The sequence below is a fragment of the Pinus tabuliformis genome, chromosome 4_2, assembly GCF_031772625.1.
Source record: "Pinus tabuliformis cultivar Carrire ecotype Pingquan chromosome 4_2, CPIR1, whole genome shotgun sequence".
Taxonomy (NCBI): Eukaryota; Viridiplantae; Streptophyta; class Pinopsida; order Pinales; family Pinaceae; genus Pinus; species Pinus tabuliformis.
In genome coordinates, this window is record NC_142304.1 from 523,147,848 (window position 1) to 523,174,993 (window position 27,146).

At 39.0% G+C, this 27,146-nt stretch overlaps 1 protein-coding gene across 16 annotated transcripts in view; it reads right to left on the minus strand.

Moving 5' to 3' along the window:
* Positions 1-27,146, minus strand: part of LOC149170286 (uncharacterized) — a 135,763-nt gene that overhangs the window by 93,111 nt on the left and 15,506 nt on the right. For 9 of the 16 annotated variants that reach the window (XR_016259879.1, XR_016259869.1, XR_016259876.1 and 6 more), the window contains exons 2-4: positions 7,240-7,291; positions 5,836-7,117; positions 2,570-2,775 (exon numbers count right to left, since the gene is read on the minus strand). Coding sequence is in view for 2 of the 16 variants with exons in the window: in XM_089428981.1 (XP_089285107.1) it covers positions 5,864-7,117; positions 7,240-7,291 (1,306 nt within the window). In the remaining 14 variants the exon portion in view is untranslated. Of the gene's footprint in view, positions 1-2,569; positions 2,776-5,255; positions 7,118-7,239; positions 7,292-27,146 lie in introns of those variants that run through there. The other 7 variants (XR_016259875.1, XR_016259878.1, XR_016259868.1 and 4 more) reach the window with 4 other exon arrangements.

Consider the following 27,146-nt stretch of genomic DNA (forward strand, 5'->3'; position numbering starts at 1 on the left):
AATAAGTTCCACGAGGCTTGTACCCTCTTTGAGACTTTAATCTAAAGGTGTTGGTTTGTGTGGTATCATTGCCCATTCATGTTTGTTGTATATTAGTTGGATGTTATTATTCCTCGCTTTGCTTGTGTTGGCTATGTCTTAAGTATTGTTGGGATGTTTTAAAGGACACAATTGGATGTGTGCCCACTATTGAATGAACTAGGTTGAGTAGGATTTGGTTGCATTGATAGTTTGTAGCTTAAGGCAAAGTTATGGGCAAATCTTGAGTGAAGAGGCATATTCTAGTTCCAGTAGAAGGCTATCCAAACCTCGGTGGCCAAGGCAAGGCAATGCCACACAACTTCGAGTGCCAAAATAGACTTTGGGAGGAACTCCAGTTTGCAAAGAAAAATCAAGCAAACTATAGGTTTGTGACACCAATGCTCTTAAGCATGTGTGTCGATCCAATTATTTACTCCAATACCTTCCTCAACATGTGTTCATCTCCACAACCAACCTCCATAAGTATCCTTCTAAACCTAAGCAACCTCAAGTCATGCATCCAACCTCTCCTAATCAAGAAACCAACTACTCCATTATGAACATTCAATGGGTTAGCCATCATGTCTATTATAGGATAAAAATTGTGCTATGCTAACACTATAAACTAGGTCAAACATCCACTTAAACTAAGTCGTCATCAAGTATTACCAAGCACCTCCCCTAAGTACCTAGAGCTCATCCTCTTACATAAGCACCTCTCCTAATCAAGCAACCACCTACTCCATTATGGGCACACAATGGTTTAGCCATCATACCTATTAGGATAACACGTGTGATATGCTAACAATCTATCCCAGGTCAAGAGTCGACTTAAACTAAGCCACCATATGTCTATCAAGTATCAACAATGGACTAGGAAGCCAAAAGTTAATAGTTCTCTCATTGCCTTTAGACCTCCCAAGTCTAGTGAGCATACAGTACAACTATTCCACAAAGGAAGTCCACAAAAATCATTTCTATGTCAATATAATTTGTCAATTGGCTTGAAATTCTAATGGAAAAAATTTCACAACAAAACTAAATATGTTATTACAAACATAATACTCTATTCTACAATGATTACTTACAACCAAGCAATAACATTAGAAATACATCGCTTTTGTATGGCACAATAGTATGAAAATATGAACACCACTAAAATAGTAATATTAAAATCACACCATACAACACCATGGGCATAAAATACACCTAGGGAAAACTTGTACAGGGAAAAAATTAATAAAAAATAAGCTCTATGCCTTTCTCTTTCATTATCAAAATTGTGATGCAAAATAAAGAGAACTTATAACTGATTAACGAGTAGATAGCCATTATGCCTTGAAACATGCTATCCCAAGTTCACCTTCTTCCTCTTCTCTACTCTGATATCCACTCCTTTGCATTGCTATAATATGGAATTAAAAAGCTCTATAGCAAGAACAAAACCTTTATTCTATTGGTGATTTTGAGTTTTTAACACCTACTGGTTTTTAATGTAAGGGTTAGGTTTTTGCATTCTTCAACTTTCAATTAAAATTAAAGGTTTGGACCTAAGAGAGTCTTCTAGGAAGTATGTACTAAGAGAGTATTCTAGCCTCTAGGAAGTATGTACATTGCTAACTCCACATATGTGAGTATTGGGTGTTGATGTTGACTTTTGCTAACCTCGTTTCTACGACAATATATCCCAACTCACTTCTTTTATCTAGCAACTTATTCTTTAACAACCCTTTTAAGGTTTATCCAAGATGTAATTTACAATCTAGTATCCTATCAAAGATATAATACATATAAAATGGTGTTGTTGTTTTCTCAGAAAAGTTCATCCATTTTGAGTGAAACATACATCATAACAACAAAATAATAATCTTAAAAGTTTATACGTTGCTAAATCCACGTATGTGAGCATTGGATGTTGGCGTTGACTTTTTCCAACCCTTAATTCCTAGTCATTGTTCGTACAATGATATATCCCAACTCGCTTCTTTTATCTACCAACCTATTTTTTACTAATTATACAAGGTTTATCCTAAGATGTAGTTCACAATCTAGTATCTTATCGATTTCCACAAAGATCATATGCATATAAAAGGGTGTTATGGTTTTCCTAAATAAGTTTCTCGTCACTTTTGAGTGGATCAATTTATCATAACTACAATATCTCATAACTACGTAAACATCAAAGCATATTATCAACATGCATTCTCCCACTCGAAGTACCTACTTTCCATAATAGTGTTAAAAAATTTTGTAAATATACACACATAATTCATTCATATATCTAGACACTCTCAACATATAGATATATAGTTATTGCTCAAAAACATGTTGTATGTAAGTCTTATTCGTCATTGCAATTGTAACCCAACCATACACTCGTACTCATATCAACCTTGCCATCTCAAGCACACAAAATTGTAATAAGGACGCAAGATTTGCTAATAATTTGTATTACTACATAAACAAAAACTTTGCTTCTGCTTTGATTGTAACCTAATCTGTTCAAAAACAGAACTATAAGCAAAATAGGGAGTTCATAGAAGATCACCAGGATGTATATGGATGTTGTTTCCTGACCTGATCAGCTTTTGAGTTGCTCTTGCCAAGCTCAAACAAAGCACAGATTTACCTCTCAACCAACTCCTAAGGTGTTTCCCCAAACCCGCAATGCTGCATAAAAATGGCCTATAAGAGTGCAAGGACTCCATTGCAACTGATACGAAAACATTCTTTGAACACCTGCATCACCTCCCTCTTTGTTGGTGACCCAAGTCGTACCCAAAAAGAGAAATTTAAAAGATAAGTTTGTGTGATGATTTGACTCACCAACGCATGCATCAATGAAATTGAACCTCGGTTAGACTAACTTCTACCAACCTATCTATATAATTGGGAGACTGAATATTTACGATCATAGTTACAGCCATTAAGTCCTCCAAGTGTAATGGCACTTTAATCTAAATACACTTATTTTTTCTTCAACTAATTTCGTAGCATGCTCACATTTATCAAAGCCTATAGCGAAATGAATTAATGAACCCTCTTATTTGAGTGTACACGTGCATCAATGAAATTGAAACTGAACCTTAGATGGACCGACTTCTACCAATCTATCTATATAATTGACAAGTTGATGATAATGGGAGACTCAAACTTTATGATCAAACTTGAACCCATTAAGTCTCCAAGTGTAGACCCAAACTTCTATAAAGCCCCCGAATGGTAAGTCATGTGGCAATCTTAGTGGATGTCAAACTGTGGCTGCTCATAGATGAACTCTATAAGCCTGCTATTATTATTCCACCCGACTCTGTTAGTTGGACGGTACCTATTTTAAGATGTCATCAGTCTTAAAAGGGAAGGCATAATGATGGCATAGATTCCATATATATATAACAAAAAAGAAAGAAGATACGGTTTGATGATGTACTAGATTACATAAAAGCATGATCATCTTGTACAAATGAGCAACAGATACAGTTTCTAGTATTAAGATAGACTGCCACTAAATATACAGCACAATTTTTATGGTTTACACCATTCAGCGAAACACAAAGGAGACATGCATGAAATAACCAAATTTCAGAGGCAGATTTCAGATAGGTGTCAATTGGGTCTAGCTCGGGTGGTTTCATAGAAAAATAGTTATTTTCTCTGCCCAGGTTCAAATCTCACTTGTGACAAGTTCACTCTTCATGACGTAATTGTTTAGGAGGCTCTTCATGAGCTATGAGGAATATCTCACCGTTGCTTATGGGTTGAAGGGAGGAGTTTTCTGCTGCATGTAAGGAAAACATATTTCAGATGAGGTGAATGGAAGGCTGCTTAGTTACATGTAAAAAATAAAAAAAAAGATTTCAAATGAGGTGGGTGGGTGGAGGGGTTGCGTGCTTAGTTACATGTTAAAAATAAATAAATAAAAAATCACACGAGGTGACCAAGCAACAAAAGGGAACCACCAAAAGTAAGGCCTAATGGGTGTAGTTGAGGCCTAGTTCGTCTCATTAAGTGAAATCAAACGAATTTCTGCAGGTAACCAAAGCCACCAAAGATGAGGAGAGATTTTTAATCTTTGGCAGGAAAAATTTTACACCCTGCAAATAAAGATGCAAAGAGAGCAATGGAAGTGATGACACGATAAGAGATCGGAAGTGCCGATGTAGAAGTGGCCAAAAAAGTTACCTTGTGAGCCATCGCAGAGGTTAAAATAGCAATGAAAGTGATAATACAAGATAGGGGATTGGAAGTGATCACGTTGTAGAAGTGGTCAAAAAGGTTACCTTCTGAGCCATGGCAGAGATTAAAAGAAATTATATTGATAATGTCGAGGCTAGCAAAGAAATATACACATATGGGTTTCAATAGGAAAACTCCAATTGACTACTTCTAAACCTTCCATTTGGTGGCCGGTTTTTAAGAACCGGGCAAATAATTGTGCATTTCACATATATGCAAAGGGAGAGGCCAACTGAATTACTTTCATTATCAGGTCAATTGAATCTGCCAACCCATAATGGTAACTACAGCTCCATTTGACTCAGGACGTTATTCACAACCATTGATTTCAGGTAGCTTCTAACTCTCACCTTGTTATTTCCTTCTAATGGAAACTGATTATTTTTAATTTCAAAGCATAAAAACATTAACCTTGTATGTCTAACTTAGAGTTTAGATTCCTTCAGTAAATTCGGTCATGCAACAAATATTATCAGTACAAGCAGGATAGCTTCTCCTATCAATATTCTCTTTGAAAAGAAAAACAAATCATACATTTTCCCAGGACCAAAACAATAATTGCTAATACATAATAAAAACATGATAACCAAAAAGCGGCCTTTCTAATTTGTCTGAGAGAAAGAATTTCATATGAATTTGGCTAGAACTCCCTTGAAAACAACAAAAGCATCCCCTTTTCTTTTAAATAAACTGTAAAGGTTATTATTCTAATCAACCTTACGTGGCTACCATTGTTGAGATGAGTTAGTATTACAAAGGTCATACAGAGAACTTTAGTCCTCCAATGACCAGATAGCAAATGGAAAAATGCAACAGATTGAATTCCATCAACTTGCACCAAGACTACGAATGGGCTCATTATTGTCTGTCCAACATTGGACAGACAATGTAAAATACTGAAGGAAGTCAATTTTGTAGGAAATAGACTCTAACCATAATGATTGACACCAAAAAGACAAGAAACAGATTTTGTCATTCACAAAATGGCAAGAACAATATCAAAACATCCATGCTTTTTCTTATATGCTAAGCAAATGTTGTCATTCTAACTTTACACGCCGCTTACTAAAAATCCATGAAAAGGGGTCAATTGTGGAAACACAGTATAAAAACATGGCCTCCACAGCCGTCCTAATGAAGAGGCCTGTTGATTAACAAAAAAACAAGCGTGCCAGAAAAAGCATAGTCCATCATGAACTGCATACTGAATGTCTTCAAAAGACATTTTGAAGACATTGTATAGTGGCTGCAAACTTTCTGTATCAATAAAGTATGCTTCGGTACTAAATTAGATCCACCGCGTGGTTTCACAACGTAGCTGCAGTCCCCTTCAGTGGGATTGCGGTAACAAGCATTGGAAATTAATGTGTAGACAACATTTTACTTATACACCTAGCTAATCTATTAAAATTTACATTGGTGTGACATTGTTAGTAGGGGACAGAACCAGCTTCCAACCTTAAAATAGAAGCAGCATCAAAAATGCACCTCTCACTATAATTAATGTCCAATAAAAGGACTCTACGACACAGAGTGGCATTAAAAAACAAAAAAACAAAGGAGGCTTTGAAAGCAAACCCAGAGCTGCTTGTAGACAAAAGTGATCTCATTGCTGTCTCTCACGCTGAAGGGACAGAAGGATATCTGCTGTTGATTCTGATGCTGCCATGGCTGCTCGGGGAACAGACTTAATCACTCGCACACGTTGTTCATTTGAAGAAAAATGAGATTCATCTCTTACCATTTCAGACGAGTATGAAACAGATGATGACATAGGAAAAAGAGATAAAGCCTGGTTTTCAAGATCCCTTGCAGCCGGTATATCTGCACAATTTTTATCTGATTCCCTTCGCATGTGACCTTCATAATTTTGACCATCCTGCAAATGTCTCCTGTCCATAGAATTAAATCTTTCATCCCGTTTGGAAGTGTCATCCCACTCTTTTTCAGATAAAGACTCAGAGCAATGGTGCACAGAGTTCCGGTAAGTTGATGATGGGCCATGGTGCTGTGACTGGACAACAGGTACATTATCTTGTCTAACTGGGAATTTTGTTACAGAACCTTGGGAATGGTGTATATTGCTCGACCTGTCAGCTGAAAGGTGTGTCACCTGTTTTTTTTGCTTCAAGGCAGATTCAAATCCAAAGGACCCTGCTGCCATTTCTTCCTTTGACCCATTACCTACGCTAAGTCCTCCTTCAGAAAAGGAATGGGATGCTCTACTTGTTTGTTTGAAAAATTCGGATGCAACAGGTCCTGTAGAATTGTAGCAAAACCCATCTGGGAATGGGTATTTTGGGAAATGCCCTGGGACATTTGCATGGTACTCAGCTGTACAATGAGACTGATGTTGACATCCATGGACATTTGGAGCACTTATGGAATTTCCCTCCAAAAAAGGTATGCCCATCACTGTACCCGGAGATCCCAAATGGTTGAATGGGTATGGATGATAGCATACATAGCCCCGTGGATGGGAAGCCATTCCAAATGAATTTTGTGAATAAGCAGGATACCCCCATGCACTAGCTGATCCAGGAACAATGGAGGCAACTGGGAACGGAGCAGCATTCAATTGGTCCTCTGTATCTTTGAGTGGTTGAACAATTTCCTTAGCTGATAGATGAGATGGTATGCTAGAATGTGGTGATGCTTCTTTATCATTTGTTTTACCTTTATTTACTGCAATTTCAGAATTGTGATTGACATAGATAGACAACGACTCTGGGAATTTTTCAGGGAATTTTTCAGGATCAATAGCGGGTACACACTGTTCCTCTGATGTACAAATAGGTATGTTCTCATATGCATTATCCTCAATCAGCAAGTTCGATGAGATAGCTATCAGTTTTTGAACCTGTCCAGAAATATTTTACTTTTAGAAGCCTGCCAGCAATACTTTAAAATGACCGCACAGCATATGCATTTCTACAAAAAATATCCATCAACACCAAATAATCTCGCAAAACATGTCCACACCTTCAGCAGTCGGTGAAGTTCAAAAACTTGAGTTGAAAAGATCTTCTGCTGCCTGAAGGAAGCAAAGATATTCAAAATTAGAAAAGGTCAACGATATGCAATTTCAAGAATTGTTTGCTATTCACAGTTGGAAATGATTTTCCTTGATACTCAGTAGGTGGCATTTGTTCACACAATTGCTAAAGGGGAGAAATTATTGAGGACCGATTTGAAAATTGTTGGTGGTATATGGAACTAAGACTGAAGACCACCACTGAGTAACTGACAGAACTGTTCAGGGAGAAAAGAGTGCGGACCAGCGAGCCTACCAATTATACATCTTTCCCATAAACTTCAGAAAAGAGAGAGGAACTGGAAAATTGTATTGGAAACCTTTCTCAAAACTCCAAGCACATGCATTGGAATACAAAATACTCCAATTCCAGTTCCACATGTGATTCTCTACCTCACAAACAAAATTTTGCAGTTATCAATTACTGTGGTGATTATTATAATTTCTATATGTAGCCGTGGAAGCATGATTTAATATGCATAAGCAAGCATTAGTTTGTCCGAAACTGGGTAAGAAAGCCCAGTCTCCCTCTTGAATAATAGTACAAAAAACCTCTCAGGGCCTTTGGTAATGGTCTTTGTAAGTTTATTACCCTGAGCCTAAAGACCAGGGCTTTGCTACCCTCTACAACTGACCTGTGCAAAGGTCTTCCTGAAAAGCCTGTGCTGAAGAACAAGGAATGTATATGGACACAAGTGTTAGAATGTGAGAATAATGTTTTCCGCTTAAAGATCTCTATTGAGCACAGACACCTGGCATCTTGTCCAAAGGTAAATGCTTCTCAGCCGAATAAAGCAGAGTGTGAAAGGACTCTGTCATCATTGTGTGTAAACAATCAAGGAACAAGATGAGTCTGAGCCAGCTGTCACGGCAGACTGCCCTGCTCCACCCCCCAATGGGATCATGATGCCACTGACTCAGTTGTGGTAATGAAGATGTTCCATTTACAGCCATTGAACTCCTTGCTTCACAGCCCTTCTGGAATAGAACAAATGTGGAAATTTTGGAAAATGAAGGGAACGAGTACCTTCTGACAAGTCCATTGAGGAAATGCAAACAGGGTTGCCAAAGGTTCCAACAGTTTTAAAAAAACTTGCTTTGGATCCTGTGGAGAATGGCAGATTCAAAATTAGAAAGAAAATTTAAAAGGGTTGTCCATCAGACTATATGATCCTTTGATCAGGGAATCCAAAGAAAGCTGCCCCTCCTTGAGAGTTGAGACTTCTAATTTGACCAAGCCAGAACCCAAACGTATCTTTCCTGGCTTTTGGCCAGCTTTATGTTATAGATAGCAATCATCCAGTAAATCTAAACTACAGAACAATTGTTGGATATCAAAGCCTGAATCTGAAGAGCTTTGCCTAGGGATAAATTGTTGAATAGACAAATAATATCTTTTGTGGCTTTTGGCCAGCTTTATAGTATAGATAGCAATCATCCAGTAAATATAATCTAGGGGCCAATCCTTGGATATCAGATCCTGAATCTCAAGAGCTTTGTCTAGGGTTCAATTGTTCATATCAAAGCCTTGTTCAGAAGAGCATTGTCTAGGCCCTAGGGATCAATTGTCAAATATCAGACCCTGAGCTGAATACATCAATTGTATGTTTGGCATGCATTCCAGGTTGGGTTTGTTTTGATCCTTATCTTCTTGTCTTTTGTCTTGATCAGTTAGCTATTAGCAAGTCCATAGCATAATAGCTAATTAAAGGATTGACTATGTTATCTTGTATAATATTAGGCCTCAGACTTCCTGTTATAGCAGTTACAGATGAATATGCCGCTAATTTTTGTAAGCTATTTCCAGGGATAACCCTGTCTGGACTCTGTATTATCAAGGATCTTATTTAGTAAAACAAAAACAATGGTCATAACATGAATTTATCTAATAAAGGATTGGCCCCATTATCTTGGATAGTCTTGAGCCTTAGGCTTCCTGTTATAGCAGTTACTGATGAAAGGGCTACCCTTTCTTGTAGACTATCTCAAGGGATAACCCTGTCTGTAATATTAAGCCTCTTGTTTAACAAAATAAAAGAACAGTCTTAACATTAAAATGGCTGGCATCCTTTACACAAAACTTCAAGCATTGGACATATAATCTTGACGAGGTAAGCCTGAGATTGTCAACTGTCACATAGACAGAAAATGCAAACATCAAGAGTTTAACAGCTAGCTTGTAGGGATGCTTCAGAGGCATTGAAGCATGACAGAAAAGGAACATAAAGACAAAAATTACAGGTTGAACTGAATAACTTCACTTGCATGGGGTCTCCTATTACTCCTGAGCAAGAAAGACTACCAACAGTACAGAAGGTTAACAGGAAGCCAAGGCTAATGCAGCAAAATTGTTTCCTCACTTTATTTCATTGGGCTAAACCAAGGAACGAAATTCAGGGAAGAATTTTGAGACTTCCTTAAAGATATTGAGATGAAAAGATCTGAAAGATATTATAGAAACTGATGTCTGTAGTACGAGCAATATGTACAGTATATCCATAAAACCCAACGAGACTTGGGCCTGTAGGCAGGATGGTTCTCCCAGACGCTTCTGGTCTTCTGGGGCTCTGGGAGGTCACAAGTTCAATAACAAAGCATGGTAGGTCATTTGTAGATGTCCAGTGGTGTTGAGGTTTCTTGGTCTCAAAGAAGGGTACAGCCCCGGGACTTCCTTACAGATTCAGATGAAAAGATCAGAAAAATAATATAGGCATTGAAGATTATAGTAGGAATGATATGTACTGTAACATCCATAAAAGCCAATCACCCTTAGGCCCTTAGGCAAGATAGTTTGCCCAGCATCCTCCAGTCCTTTGGGGCTTCAGAAGATCACGAATTCAAGACCAAAACATAATAAGCCAGCTATTAATAAACAGCAATGTAAAATTTTCTTGGTCTTAAAGAAGGGAACAGGCCCGGTAGTGAAGGTGCCACTCCATTATTCCAAGGTAGTTTGGAAAGGATTAATAGTAAATACCACTACCCAGCCCCCAGTGACCTGACAGACACCTCGCTGTCAATGCAAAAGCAAGAAAAATAGAAGTGAACAACGCTTTAATAATTTGCAACAAGTGGATATACAGGGAAGCTTCACTATGGACCAAGACAAGGCATCAGAATCCTACAAGAAGAAACGTTTTGTATGCATTATTGCTTCAAGTAATTTGATTAAATAGGTATCAATCAAGTTCACAAAAGAGAACTACAATATACTGCATTGTCTATAGAAACCAATAAGAATGAGTCCTATAAGCAAGAGGGATTTCCCAGCCTCCTCTGGTCCCTTGGGCTCCAGCAGATCACGAATTCAAGACAAAAGTGCAACAAGCCAGATATAAATATCATCAATGTGGAGTTTTCTTCATCTCAAAGAAGGAAACAGCCCCAGTGGTGAGCATGCCACTCCATTATTCCCAGGTAGGTCAGAAAGGATTAATCCCACTGCCCAGCCCCCAATAGCCTGGCATATACCTTACCATCAATGTAAATATAACAAAAAAAACTGGGAACAAGATTCATAATTTGCATCAAGCAGATAAATAGGGAAGCTTCATGCAGCAGAATTTTAAGAGCACATATCTATGAACCGATACAAGCAATTGGAATCCTACAAGGATATACCCTCTGCATGCATAATTCTTTAAGTAATTTCATTAAATAGGTATCAACCGAACTCACAAAAGAGAAGAATATTAAAACCTCCATTACTATTTTATCTCTTGAGAAATGAAGCAGAATAGAGGAGTGGTTACAGGCCAAGAAAAATCTTGAATATGAAGGAAAGTATAAAAAAAGGTGGCACCATAAGAATAAACTGTTCCTAAAAATGACCGTAGGAAGACATAAATCATAATAACGGCATAAGGAAGAAGATTAGAAGACCTCCACATATATAAGGATACTGCCCAGCAAAGCTTAGATTAAGATATGACCTGAGTGCATTATAACTCAACCACCATGAAGAGGAAAAAGCTGAAGCACCTAATAAAAGGGGTCCAGCACATCAAAAGAAATTCATTTTAGAACGAACCCAATAAATGACTTACCAAGTATAAGAAAGAGCGAAAGAATTTCCAAAGGGCAGTGGTGCAGAAAAATGCTGTTTTCCTTGACCTGGTACTCTGACTCCAGACGATGAAAACAAATCCAGCCAAAAAGTGAAAATGATAGCAGCAAGACAAACAAGGCAAGCTATAATTGGTGGATGCAAAAGCCAGTTTGCATCTAGAATTCAATTTGGCATTTGGCAGTGGGCTCACGTGATCAAGGGTGCAAAAATATATGCTTGAAAAAAGGTAAAAATTGATGTAACACCAAGGAGGAATAGAAGATTTGATAAGCTCTTATATAAAGTAAGCGCGTTAAATTAAGCAGCAAGTTACAAAAATGAGGAAATATAACCTTTTAGAGAAATAACCAAAACTTATTTCTCCATAAGTGATCTAGTTTATAAAATAACTATGACATTTGACTCATGTGACTCAAGTAACTTTGTCTTGAGTACTGATGTTATAAGGGACCTCTAGTTTCTATAAATTGGGTTTATCTAGGGTGCCTAGGAGAAATGATTGTTCTCCTCCCCACCCAGATTCAGTTCCCACTAGTGACATGTTGAGCTTGTAATGAGTATATTGATGTAATGGCTTTGATCCTTTTTGTTGACTGGCCTTGTGCCCTGAGGAATCAATAATCTAGAGTTTACCCCAGGTACTATCCAAAGTTATTAAAACCGAACCAGTGATCGAACCGAAAAACCTTGTGGACTGAGAACCAATGTTATCAGAACCGAACCGGTGATCAAACTGAAAAGTCTTGTGGACTGGGAACCAGTCAGAACCGGTAAAATACCGGAAAAGAAAAACAGTTCACCAAAAACACAAAATATTCATATTTTAAAGAAAACCATATATATTCATGTGCATCCATATGAATCCAAACCATTTATACACAAATATGTAAAAATTCTCATTTAAATAGCATGTAAGGGTGCACATAACCAAAATAGCATCGAGTGCAATCCATCTCTGAACCAAAAATACATCAACAAATACGCTCTAGATGGACTCTAGCATCCAAAAAAAATCATGCTACAACAAATGCCTACATATCATCATAATCATTGGCTATATTGGGGTCTTCGTCAACAATATAACCATTTAGGCATTAAAATAAGATAGAAAAAACATAGAATGTCATGTCAAGATTATGTTCGAGTGATGGGTACATTTTTAGTAGAGTCATGATAGAGAAGTTCGACAACCAATGCCACTAACATCAAAGTACATAGAGGGGTTGGTGCTCTTTATTAAATACTAGTTCAATACCCTCGTACATGACAAAATCCAATGGAAACGTTGCAATCCCCCCAATCCTGAAAAAAAATCATGCTACAACAAATGCCTGTATATCATCCAAATCATTGCCTATATTGGGGTCTTCGTCAACAATATAACCATTTAGGCATTCAAATAAGATAGAAAAAACATAGCATGTCATGTCAAGATTATGTTTGGGTGATGGGTACATTTTTAGTAGAGTTATGATAGAGAAGTTCGACAACCAATGCCACTAACATCAAAGTACATAGAGGGGTTGGTGCTATTTATTAAATACTAGTTCAATACCCTCTTACATGAGAAAATCCAATGGAAACGTTGCAATCATCCCAATCCTGAAATCCTGAAAAATTGTTAAATCTGCTGGATTTTGAGTGAAACCTAAAATTCTACTTTCTCCATATGAAATCCAATGACGCTGGAACCACTCTCAAACATCCTGAGTCGTTTCATGGTAATGTTAAAAATTTAAGTAAATCACTTTTACCTTAAGAAGTTAACATTACCATAAATTGCATAGCAATACTAGGGCCATAGGCTTAATTATTAGGTAGAAGGCCATAGGCTTGAATATTAGGCTAGGTTAGGGGAGAATTAGAAGTGGGCCAACCAAATAAAAAATAAAAATCGATTTTTTTACGCTGCCCTGCATATAGGTACAAATTGCACGGAACCGGTCCTGAACCGGCCGGTTCGGTACCGAACCGGCCTATTCCGGTTCAGACTGGTGTTCAGCCAAAATCGGTCAGACCGGCTGGTTCCGGTCCAGTGCTGATAACACTGGTACTATCCTCAAAATGACAGAAGTACTCGGGGGTTTTACCCAAGCATAGCCAAAACTCACTTCTCTATAAGTGATCTAGTTTATAAATAGCTTTGACATGTGAATCATGTGAATCATGTGATTCAAGTAACTTTGGGCTGAGTACAGATGTCATACGGGACCTCTAGTTTTATAAATTGGGTTATCTGGGGTGCCTGGCTGGAATGTTGTTATCCTCCCCACCCAGATTCAGTTCCCACTAGTCACTAGTGACATGTTGAGCTCATAACGAGTATATTATTTTAATGGCTTCGAGCCTTGTTGTTGACTGGCCTTGTGCCCTGAAGAATCAAGAATCTAGAATTTACCATGGGTAATATCCTCCAAAATGACAGCAAGTACTCAGTGATTTTCCCTGAGCATGTAACCTGGGGAAAAGAAGGGGCCTCTAGTTTCTGTCATAAAGTAACTAATGAAAAGTTTGTTACTGAAGAATAAAAAGTAAAAGTTACGGAATATACCAAAAATATGCAATCACTCAAAGTCACAAGCATGGATGCAACTCTGGAAACAGGTGCACTGCAGAACTGTCCCTTTGGCCAAATTTTGCATATTGGAAGTTGACATTATACATATCTTTAAAATTACATTACCAAAAACATAACTTAAAAATACATACACAGCTGTTCATTGATCAGGAATCAAAGGTCCACCGCATCAGTTACATCCTACTGAATAACTATATTGCATTGAGTTTCCAGTATAAGGGGACAGAGGAGCAAAAGGTCAGATCAGATAATTCCATCTCTTCAAGTCGTTCAGAAATAACATGGGAGAATTCTAATATGAGTGGCATATTGAGATGCATGATATCCTAACAAATTCAATCTGGATTTGCATTTATTTAAAGTAGAACAAAACAACGGAAGTTCACATGTTGGTATAATCTTTTCTATGGAAGCTTGCACTAATAAGAATTTAGCTGCTCAAGTGGCCATCACAGAAAAAATAATATCTTTGTCATGCAAATGGTCCTCGTTAAAAATTACTGCCCAGATTTGATGAAGCAGCCTAAACTTGATGACCCTGGTTTATGTAAAAATAATGATTGGACATTGCCATCATATGATAACTCAGATTGTAAAGGGATATCAAGGACCGTAGAGATAGAACAGGAAATTATATCAGAAAAAGAGAGTCAGTTTTTGGTTGGGGATACATCCTCCATCACATGAACACGAATATCAATCTAACTCATCCTACTCATTATATTACTTGAGGGACATTTTAAAAGGGTCAAAGAAGATTCGAGCTAGAACTCGCTGCATCTATGCTGAATATGGCATCGAAAAACTATGAGAAGACAAAACAATGTCACAAAGAGAGAATTTAGTATTTCTCATTCAATGAAAAAATATTCGATGTCAAGTACTATATCTTTAATTATATAAAGTTATATATCTTACATTATAAACACATGAGTTAATCCATAGAAGATTAAAGGAATTTCTATTGGCAAGGAGAGACCACAGTGTCTCACATTTTATTCCATTATTTGTTGATGAAGTTTTCCTTTATAGGAATGGCACAACAAAGGTAGCAGAGGATATTAAGGCATTCCTTGACCTGAATGGTGCTGCATCTGTAATGGAAATCAATTTTCTTAAGTCTTCTATTGTTCTCCGCAAGCTATCTTCCTTCATACTTAGAAAGGGATCATTGGACCTCCTCCCATTTCAAGTAATAAACTGCAGTTCAGGTATTAAGTACCTTGGCTTTGTTCTCAAACCAAATGCTTATGGATTTCAATATTGGATTTCGTTGTATAAAAAAATTGAAAGATCTCAATCTGATGTTCTCAGAGGCTTTCCTTAGTTGGCTCATCAACCTTATTAAATCTGTACTTGAGGCAACCCTGGCATATTGGTATTCTTTGTCATAAGTTCCTGTAGGAATTTTGGAAAAAAAAAAAACAGAGATAAACATTTCAGTTTTTTATGGAAAGGGAATAAGGGAAAGAACTCAACACCTGTAGTACAATGGGATACACTGACTAAGCCAAAGCTGTTTGGAGGATGGAGACTGCAGAATATACATCAATTTGGCAGGGCCCTCGCAACAAAGAAAAATTGTAGAATTATTAAAATGATGGTCTCTGGCAACAAGTTATGCTCTCCAACTATATTGCCCCCCTGTTCATAGAAAATTGTATGAGGCTGCCAATCAAACCTGCCACTAATGCATCTATTACTTGGAAAGTCCTCGTATTGCCCTTCCAGAAATTTGGCAATGGAAGAAGTATCAGATTACGGTTCGGTCGATAGGTAGGTTGTAACTTCTGAGGGTCAGCACAGATTATCCGCAGATTTGTCAACTTCTCCAAGGCAGCAGGACATCCTCAACCTGGCAAGATGTAGCAGCTCCTAGACATACTTTCTTGTGGCAATAGGATTGGAAGGATGGGAGATTTCTCAGTTTGGATGGTCCAATGGTAGAAGAGTGGTACCTTTTCATCAAAAACTTGCAAAGCAACTTCATTACACTGAACATGTATGAAAACTCTTAGTCAAAACATCCTGTAGGTGGATAATAAGCCACCAAGTTAGGAATCAGGATACTCAACTGGTTTTTTGGATGATCCACAAATGACTACCTGATGGTGGAAGCCTAATTGGATGCTCACAAGCTGATCGACAATTGGCTACCTGGCGGTGGAAGCTTATTTGGAAGCTCAAAGCTGCTTCAAAATCTAGGGTTTTCTTCTGGCTTGCTTTAGCAAATAAGACTATCTTTAAGGATGTTCACCAGAGGAGATCATGGCAAGGTCCCAGCTTCTGCATTCTTTGTAGGAATAATGGAAAATATGCACAGCATATTGGTACAAACAACCCATTTACTAAAGAGGTACAGAAAGAGCATATAACTCTAACAGGAGACAATGGAAAGTGAGAAAGAGAATACCTGAATAGTGGGCTTAAACTCAGGGTGTAAAACACTTCATCTGCAGATAATAAGGCCCTTCCTTGTATTACAGCATGAAGAATCTGGTTACCAAGGAATGCCACTATTGTTGAAGAGCACTCTTTCAACCCTCTTTCCTCCCTTTTGAGCCTTGTCCCAAACTGGGACCTTTCTTCACTTTCCCTTTAGATGCAAAGGCTACATTCTCCTCATCTTTCACAATCTTCAGTCCTTTGATACTGTTGCTGCTGGTATAACCTTCAACAAGAACAGGCCTCATCTCTTCCTGAGTGAAGTCACTCCATTACCAATCCCATCCAAGTAGTTGATCTCGTCCAGTGACACCCTGAACAAATGTTGCCCACTCCTTGGTGAAACCGTTGAGAGTTGTACGCACTAGTTCACTGTGGGGAGGTGTCTCTCAATCTGCTGCAAGCTCATCTGAGACATACTGAATTCTAGCGAGATAAGGAATCACTACCTCACCCTTTTGCGTCTTGGTAGTCCTCAGCTTCTTCAAAAACATCTTCTGCTTCTCAGAAGGATCCTGGAAAAGCTTTGCACCGACATCCCACATCTCTTTGGCAGTAGTCTTGCCAGATATATGCAGAACTATATGATCTCAAACTCCATCGAGGATCATCCTATTCCCCTTGGCCATCTCCTTATTGTAGTTCTCTAGTTGTTATTGACATGTAGGTACGGCTCTAATATTCTCTGCATACATCTTCAGACCATGCTCATCTGAAAGGAAAGTCATTTTAGCTTTCCATATACAATAGTTAGAGGCTCTATCAAGCCTATCCTGATCTCTGACATCTACTGCATCCATTTTGAGAAAACTCAAAACTAGGAAAATAAACAAGGAATCTCCTCCCTTTCGTGCTTGGCCTCTCTCTACTAGCACTTCCTCTGGAAATATGCAGACTGCTACCGATTGCCTCCAGATGTCCCTTCTCTGGTATTCACTCTGCCTGCTACCTCAACTGGGAAACTCACTAAACCTTCCAAAAGTCCTTCTGCAGAGTCTGGCACATGATCTGCTACTACTGAAGCTCCCACTAGTTGATTGGAAAAACTACTACAACCTATTGCAACTGGAAATCATGGATCTCCTCCTTAAAACTGGATCTAGAGACCCTCTAATAAATTATGGAAATTCCTCTATGGTGTGCTTTTCTCTTCCACCCAGCGCTAATCTGCCACAAAATCACCTCGCCTAGATCCGCTCAACGAACTTACTAATCTGCTCACTGAAACTGCTTCCCCAAAAATCCACTGCCTACAAATCTCTACTTTTGAGGCTATTCGAACTTTTATGCTGGTTGCAACTAAAAATCGAACCCCTGCCTCTGTAATTCGCACCACTAGCTGGCCTCCGCGCAGATTAGAGAAACTATGCTCACACTCCCTCAAAAGCTGCAAAATTTCTCCTTCGCTTCTGAGCTGCTGATCTATCTTCAAACTTGCTCCAATACCATGTGAAAATTCCTTGAAATGCAACAACTAGAATGTATTCTTCTAACTGATTAATTATGCAGTTTATTTGTTACCGCAAATAATGAATAAATCACACTGCAATTCTTCACAATAAAATTACACTGCGGAAAATAAACTGAAATTGAGAAAATAGATGCACACACAATAAAAATGACACCAATATTTTCGAACAAAAGTCCCAGGGAAAACCCAACTGAGGAAACCAGTGCAGTAGATGAGGATTTATCTTATTATCGCTATTTAAATGCCAATCTGGTTATCCTCCAACAAATAATCTGGCCAAATAATTTGGAGAAAATTTCTCCCTTTTGCAAATTATCTCGGCCTCCCTTTTCCAAATTATCTCAGCCTCCCTTTGACCTGCTCGAACCCGACTGAGAAACTCGGCGTCCTGGAATTCGCACGGCCTAGCCTAGTAAAACCATACGCCCTGGTCTGGTAAAATCGTCCGACCTACTACTTGGCTCCAAATGAGACACTCTACCTCCCTCAGCTACTGGAAGAAATTTGCTTGGCCTTCTGGAGCTTGATCTGACCTCCGACAACTCTGCAAACCCTCTTCCGGCAACTCGCACTAGGTTTTTGGCGACTCGCACTGGCTATTCAACCTTCCTACAAAATATTTCGGCCTACCTGCTATACTTCTCTGTTGTTGGGGATCTCTGTTGTAATACTCTATCGCTGCTCCCTCTCACTCGATGTGTCCATCTCCATCCCCATCGACCTCCTCTTATAATCTCTCGTTGGTGAACGTACGACCATGATTAGATCTCCATCAACGGCTAAGATCATCTCAAACTCAATTTGTGTGAGTTTCTAAAGCTTTCTCACCTTTCCTTAATTCATTAACTAGTTTTCCTAAGTTAAACTTAGAAAAAATTTAAATGATGGTTAATTAATTTAATTAAGGTGTTTCGCACTCTTATCTCACGAAACCTTTTCTGAGTTTTGAAGGTCTCGTGTTCTTAGCCTCTCTGACACAAATAGAGACTAGAACACATGTCTGATGCTACAAAACTAACACTTTACTTGGAAGAGACAATTCATTATAATCCATCAGCCTTTATTATGCCTCAAGTTTGTTTCTCAAACAACCCAAAATAGTTCTCAAAATTAGCAAATATAACCTTCAATCTTGCCTTAAATGTGCTTTCAACTAGGGCTTGTTTGTTCAACCTGGGACTAGGTATTTTCTTGGTTGTGGTCCAGACTAGGGCACAGTTCACACTTATTCTAGGGCTCAATCTTCTACTAACCAGCCTATACATGCTCTTTCGGCCCTCTCTACTGTACAGAACAGACCTTCCATGAAAGCCTTAACCAGCCTTTATGAACAGAAATTGGTCAGCATATAGTACTAACTTGGTCTCTTTTTGTGGCAGATTGGAGGCGTCTTGCCTCCTAGGGCTTCAGTCCTCCCTTCATTTAAACAGAGCAGAATTCAGCCCCATCTTCCAACTTGATTGGAGAGGTAACATAAAACTGTCCAAGGATAATGATTAGAGAGAATTTCCAGATCTGAAAGGCATGCTCCAACAGACAAGGTCTGCAATTTAAACTAGGGCACAGACCAGCCCTAAACAGATTCAACCAGAACCCTTGCCTTTTCTCTCAACCTTGCTCTGATACCATGTTGAATTTTCATGATCTTCTAGTTTGATAATTTCTTTCCAATGATTTCTTAATTAATCCTTCTTGTGTCACATTCATCATTAAGCAATTATACATAGAAAATCTCAACAGTGAAATAATAATGACAGTAGAATCATGAAGAGAACCAAGCACAAGAGACACAAACTTTTACCCTGGGAAAATCCTAACTAGGTAAAAACCCAACAATCTTTTCTTAGGAGAAATTACTCAATTCATCAAAAGTACAATCTATTTTTTCCTAGTCAAAATATGTCGACCACAAACTTCAACAGAGCAAACCTAGTAAAACATATCGCTTTTTCAGCCTCCTGTAACTCCTCTGAAATTCAATCAACTCTGGTCAATGGTGTCAAATTTTGGGCTCTTGCAACTGCCTCAAAAACCGTAGTCAAGTGCGATCAAACTTCCCATAAATAAATTTGATCAACTGCCCATAATCTTGATCAAACAAGACAGTAGTCTTGGTCAACACACATCAAACTTCTGACTTCCCCTCTCTCTCCTTCACATGTGTGAACAAAGAACAAATGAATTTTGGTGAGATCTGAATTGCTCGAAGTGAAGGAGGTCCAATGCCAATATATAGTGGTTTAGGGAGCCCGAATAGGTGTGTTTTTATGGCTGGTCCGAACTGGCCTTATACTGGGCCGACTTAAACAATTGGGGCCAACCTTACTTTGGGAGGCAAAATTTAAATTTAAAATTTCTTCTTTTTCATTTTTCTTTAGGGTCGACTTGTATTGTAAGAAATACCGACCACAGCTACCAAAATTCAACATATATCCCTGTGCAATTTGATCTATAAATTGATTGCCAAAACCATTGTTTGTTGATTGAAGGCGATGTTATCAGAATGCTTTTGGAGGAGTAATTTGGTTTCCTGTTTAATAGACAAATTTTGCATGCAATTGGCTCTACTCAGGAGCGATTACACTCCATAAAAGTTTAAAAAGCACCCACAGTCATCATAAAGATTGATCTAGCAAAGCCGTATGATAGAGTAAATTATACATTTGTGCATTTGGTTTTGTTACAGATTGGACTTGACCTACATCTAGTTAACAGGATTATGAGTTGGGTTTCTTCAGTAAATTATGTGATTCTAGTATATGGATCTCCATAAGATTCTTTAAGGCATCACATGATCTGCATCAAGGGTGTCCAGTTTCTTCCCTTTTGTTCCTGTTGGTAGCAGAAGCTTTGAGCAGGCTGATCATCTCAGCGCAACTTGAACGAGCCAATAACGGGATAAAAATGGCATATGATGCAAGTTTAATGCATCTTCTTTACATTGACAATGTGTTGTTTGGAAAAGGTTTGAAACAAGAATCGAGAACTTTCAAGAAAATTCTTAAAAGTGTTTTGCTCGGCTACAAGTATGGTTATCAATACTGAGAAATCTCCATCGTTATGTAACAAACTTTCGAATGAGATTGAACCTAAACTGTCTAGAATGTTTCCTTGTAAAACTGTGGCCATCAAGAATGGTCTAAATATCTGAGCTATTTATTCAAAACAAACAACCAGAGGGTGATGGGCATTTTATGGTTACTTAGGAAGGTGGAAGGAAGAATCAAAATTTGGTGTCATAAAAGGCTCGTGATAGAAGGTCATCTTGTGTTAGTTAAATCTGTTCTGGAAAGCATTCGAGTTTACTGGCTGTCTTTGGCTCATTCTGAAAAGCATCTTGCACAAGATTATTAGGAGGTGCCTGAGCTTTCTTTTCTCTGGAAAAAAGCAAAACATGGCAGCATTCCTCGTGAATGGAACATGTTTGCTAAACCAAAGAAATGAGGAGGATCGGTGTAGAAGAAAAACATATAACTGTAGAATAAATTTTTATTTTTATTATTGATGAATTGAATTGGTGGTGATTACATGCCTTCGAGACGGTGTGACTAAATAGGCAGTCACTCGTCACTACGGTTGAATGGTCATGTCTAATGACTTATCCCTTCATAACTAATACTTTTTCATTAATGTTTATTAATTAATTATTTTTTAATATTTTTTATTTATTGTTCAATAATTTTTATTAATTAATTATTTATTCAGAACATTGCCACCCCCTTAAGATGCTTTGTCCTCAAAGCAAGGGTAAGGTTGGGTATTGTCGAAACTTCTCTGTTTTCCATGAAAAATCTTCTTCCGGAAGCTTTTTCCATTTAATGAGGCATTCATTAATAGTTTTAGAAAGTAATACCTTTTTCTCTAGTAGCGAGAATGCCTTCTAGTTCTAAAACGATTCTTCGTTTGTCATCAACTTGGGGTATTTCTGTTTGATCTGATTGATTTCATCCAAGCATTTCTTTAAGACACGATACGTGAAATCAAAATTGGCAACTAGGGCCAAACTCCACATGGGTCATCTTATTTATGACAGCTGATATTTTTCTTGGATTCCTCTCTCTGAGAAGTGTAGGATTGACCTAAAGATCATCCGGTTTTGACATGTACAAATGAAGTTATGAATTTATTTTGATTATGGTCAAATTGTCAAAGTCGGCCAGCAAACTTATGTAGGCTCAGAAGCCCAACAGTCACGTCTATTCACCCTCAACGTTGCATATAAATAGAAGGTGACTTAGCCTCATTTGGACACACTCATCTTCACACTTCTCTCTCTCTCTCCTCATTGATTGGGTATGGCTTTCTGAGCCTCTCTCTCTGCACACGTCCAAAATTTCAGGAGACTGAATTTCTGGACAGTTTGACCAAGTGTTGACCAGAATGCGTTGACCTCCTTTCACCGCGTTCTTGTGATGGCTCTCTGTTTGGGCAGGCCACATTTTTGGGCACAGAAATCAAGGCTAAACATTGACTGCTGACCAGCATTGACTGCAGCTAGTGCTAACAGCAAGTGGGTTGTTTGACCAGACTTTGACTAGGATGAATTTGACTGTTTTGAGGGCTGTTTTATCCTGCTGTTTGGAGGCCGAAGTTGATTTAAGTTGAGCGATTTGCTAAGGGCCAAATCTGGCCTGTTGACCAGCGTTGACTTTTCTGGTTAGGGCTCTTTTGGTGCTGCTATAAACTATCAGATTTGTAAATTGTACTATCTATCTCTGCTGAACTATTGAAGACTAAAAGAAGATTTGATCAAAGGTTTCCCCACATTGGGGTTTGTCCCTGGCTGGTGCCACATCTTGTGTCCTCTTGTCTTCGCTTGTCTTCTACTCTTTATGTTTATGTTCTATCTGCATTTTACTATCATGTTGATGTGATTGCTAATCTGAATACTGATACTAGGCTAATAAAGAAATTTAAGTAAAATTACTCTAAAACATAGAACATACCATTGATGCCTAAAATTAATAGAAACACATTTGGGATCCGACATTTTATCTGGTAATTTCAATCCATAAGCCACTTCACTGATCTTTTTTATTATGTGGAAAGGTTCATATTGGAGCCAACTTGTTCTTTCCTTGTTGCTTCAAAGATAATTGCTTCTAGGGTTGAAGTCTTACGAAGACCCAATCGCCTTCTTTGAATTCTCTCTCTGAACAATGTTGATCTCCTTGTTGTTTCATCTGATCACTAGCTATTGTTAAATTTTCTTTTAAAATTTTAATGATTTGTTGATTTTCTTCCAATTGATTCTTCAGTGCTTGAACCTTAGAGTCACTTAATGCGAAGTCCCTCCATTTTGGAGGTTCATAACCTTATAAGGATTAAAAAGGGGTCATTTTAGCTGATGTATGGTAGGTGGAATTGTACCACCATTCGGCTAGATGTAGCCATTGAGACCATTTATTTTTCTTCTCTCTTATGAAAACAACGAAAATACGTTTCTGTTAAGTTATGGTATGTTCTATGCTTATAACAGTTTACTTCTTTTTCTTATTATATTCCAGAGATTAGCAATCACATGTACATAAAGTAAAGTGCAGATAGAACATTAAACGATCGACAGAAAACAAGCCAAGACAAGAAACACAAGATGTGGCGGCTAGCCAGGGACAAACCCCATGATCAAATCTTCTTTTATCTTCAAGAATTCAGCAGAGAGAAATAGTACAATAATTCTGATTTATATCAGCAGTAGCAAACTCTAGATCAGCAGCATCAGCATTAGCGACTTCATCATCAAAACTAGGGCAGCCAATATCTCACAAACCAATCGTCGGATCGGCTTGATTCCACCACCAAAAGTTGTAGCCTTCAGAGGAGGTTCAGATGAACCTACAGCGCAGTTCAGAAGAGGAGGTTTGATGGTCCACACTGGTCAAACTTTGGATCTGCAGTTGCAACTTCAGTTTCAGCAACTTCCTTCAAACTAGGGCAGTCGATATCTTGCAAACCGACCGTCGGATCGACTTGATTCCACCACCAAAAGTTGCAACCTTCAGAGGAGGTTCAGATGAACCTACAGTGCAGTTCAGAAGAGGAGGTTTGATGGTCCACGCTGGTCAAACTTTGGATCTGCAGTTGCAGCTTCAATTTTAGCAGCTTCCTTCAAACTAGGGCAGTGGATATCTCGCAAACCAACTGTCGGATCGATTTGATTCCACCACCAAAAGTTGCAGCCTTCAGAGGAGGTTCAGATGAACCTATAGCGCAGTTCAGAAGAGGAGGTTTGATGGTCCACGCTGGTCAAACTTTGGATCTGCAGTTGCAGCTTCAGTTTCAGCAGCTTCCTTCCACATGTGTGAGAGAGAGACTCTTTTTTGCGCAGTAGAGAAGACCCTCTTTTCTGCGCAGGAGAGAGAGAGAGATGTGATGAGATGAGTGAGTGCAAATGAGGAAAAGTCCTCTTGTATTTATACACAATTGATGATGTTTGAATAGATGCGACTGTTGGGGTTCTGAGCCTACATGAGTTGTAGGTCGACTTGATAATAATTCCATAATCAAAATAAATTCATATCTCCATAAATACTTATCGAAATCGGATGATCTTTAGATCAATCCTACACCTCTTGCCGAGAGGAATCTAATAAAAATATTATTAGCCATAAATAAGATGACCCACATGAAGTTTGGCCCTAGTTGCCAATTTCACACTCCCTCTCAACTAGGGAGAACTTCATCTGCAATCTGTCTGTCAGTCACTACTATTCATCCATCAAATGCACTGCCCTGTACAGCCTGACCCTTGCCCTGCTCTGCTCTATTCTGCTTTGTCTTGTTCTGCCCTATACTGATCTATATTGTTCTGCTCTGTTCTGCTCTGCTCTTGCATTGTTCTGTTCTGCTCTGCTTTCGTCCGAATTATGAAGAAGAAGAAATGATTGAGGATGTATCATACTGATTCAAAGTCAGTCTCAGAGTATGTACCACTAGTCCCAGACCAGTCTCAACCAACCCGAAGTCAGCGTCATAGTGAGTACAACTGCACTGGTCCTAGACCAGTATCATCCTCCACTAACTCAAAGTCAGTCTCAAAGTGCGTACCACTAGTCCCAGACCAGTCTCAACCAACCCAAAATCAGCTTCATAGTAAGTACCACTCCTACCACTGGTCCCAAACCAGTATCGCAGTCTCAGAGAGTGTACCATTGGTCCCAGACCATTCTCAACAGACCCGAAGTCAGCGTCATAGTATGTACCACTCTCACTGGTCCCAGACCAGTACTGCACTGACACGAAGTCAGTCTCAGAGTATGTACCATTGGTCCCAGACCAGTCTCAACTGACCCGAAGTCAGCGTCATAGTATGGTACAACTCCTACCACTGGTCCCAGACTAGTATCATTGATCCCAGATCAATGGAGGTCAACCTAGAGTAGGGAGTACGGTAGATACAGCGATGCGTCCATCAGTACTACTATGGTCCCTAACTTCATTTCCCTACTCATTGATCAGATGAGAGGTACTTCCCATGAGTTCCAGACTGCATGGCTAAGATGACTCGACAGGAGAACTTAATCAATCCCGTCCTCACAGGAGAACACATCAATCCTGCTACAATCGCCATGGAGAACACATCAATCCATGCCTCACAGGAGAACACATCAATCCTGCTACAATCGCCATGGAGAACACATCAATCCAAGCCTCACAGGAGAACACATCAATCCTGCTACAATCGCCATGGAGAACACATCAATCCAGGCCTCACAGGAGAACACATCAATCATGCTACAATCGCCATGGAGAACACATCAATCCAAGCCTCACAGGAGAACTAATCATCCTGCTACACAGGAGAGCGAATCATCCTGTTCCACAGGAGAGCGAATCATCTTGTCCCACAAGAGAGCGAATCATCTTGTTCCAGTGCTCACCACCAGGGGAGGGTGAGTCACCCTGTGGTCGTATGTTGCTCCAGTAAGAACCGCAAGCCCTCAGAGCTCCCAGAGCTCAATGTATGCAACATGCAGGACCCTTGTACAAGGGTATCTTGACGACTCCAAGTCGTTTGGGAAAATCAAAGATTAGATCTTTCATCGGGGCTTCGACAAGGTGTATCGACCTGTACATCATCTTAATGCGATGGAGCCTCCTTGCTCATCGACTTACCATATCTCAGATGATGTCTATCTATTGGAGCAATCAACGAAAAAGGGATTCCTCAATAATCAAATCCCACCTCTAGTTGTTACAGAGAATCACAGTGGTATGTGTTCAAACAGCTCACTGAAGAGCTTCCCCAACCAGGCAGCTTCATACGAGATCATACTCATAGATATGTATCCGATCTCGACGGTGCTTATGGCAACCGACTTCTGCTTCTTGCTCATCCATTATATCGAAGCAGAATCCAAAGAGAAACAGCACTAAAAAGTGCTCCAGTGATCCTCCACACTACCTGCCTAATCAGCATTCGAATAATCATGCAGTTTCATATTTCTGGCAGTGTATCTCAATCCATGAGAGATTGTGTCCTGAAGACATCTCAGAAGATTCTTGGCACCAATCTAGTGAGGCTCAACCAAATATGAGCTCACAATGCTAACTGCAAAACATATGTTCGGACGGAGGTTCACCAAGAACATCAACGCGAATGAGTTTTTGAAACTCAGAGGCATTTCCCAAATCTGGTCCGACATCACTACCATATAACTTCTGAAAGTTAAGATCCTCGAGGTAGTCACAGGCTTGCAGTCCACCATACCAAATCTTTTCAGAATCTTCACCACATATTTTCCTTGAGATAGGAAAATTTCCCGTAGCTTCTGCCACACTCCAAGTCCTTGGTTCTTCATTTCAAATTCAGAAGCCAACTCCCTCTTACATTTGTGAATGAGAGGGTATGCACCTGTTAGAAAGAGGTCATCCACATACAACACCAGTATGAGAGGCTTGTCATCTTCAACCTTAAAGTAAAGGTTAGGATCGGCTTCACTCCTAGTGAACCCCAACTTCATCAAGTAGCTATCGATCCTCTCATACCATGCTCGAGTTGCTTGCTTCAGCCCATAGAGAGCCTTCTTAAACCTGCATACATGAGATTTTCCATCATAAATCTCAAATCCTTCGGGTTGCTCCACATAGACCTCTTCTTTGATCGAACCATGCAAAAACGTAGTCTTGACATCCATCTGATGTAGGTTCCATCCTTGTGAAGCCACAAGGGCTATGATCAAGTAGATGGTCGTATATCTAGCAACAGGTGCAAATATCACATCATAGTTTATACCTTTCTTCTGGGAGAAACCACGAGCAACAAAACGAGCCTTATACTATTTCGTAGTTC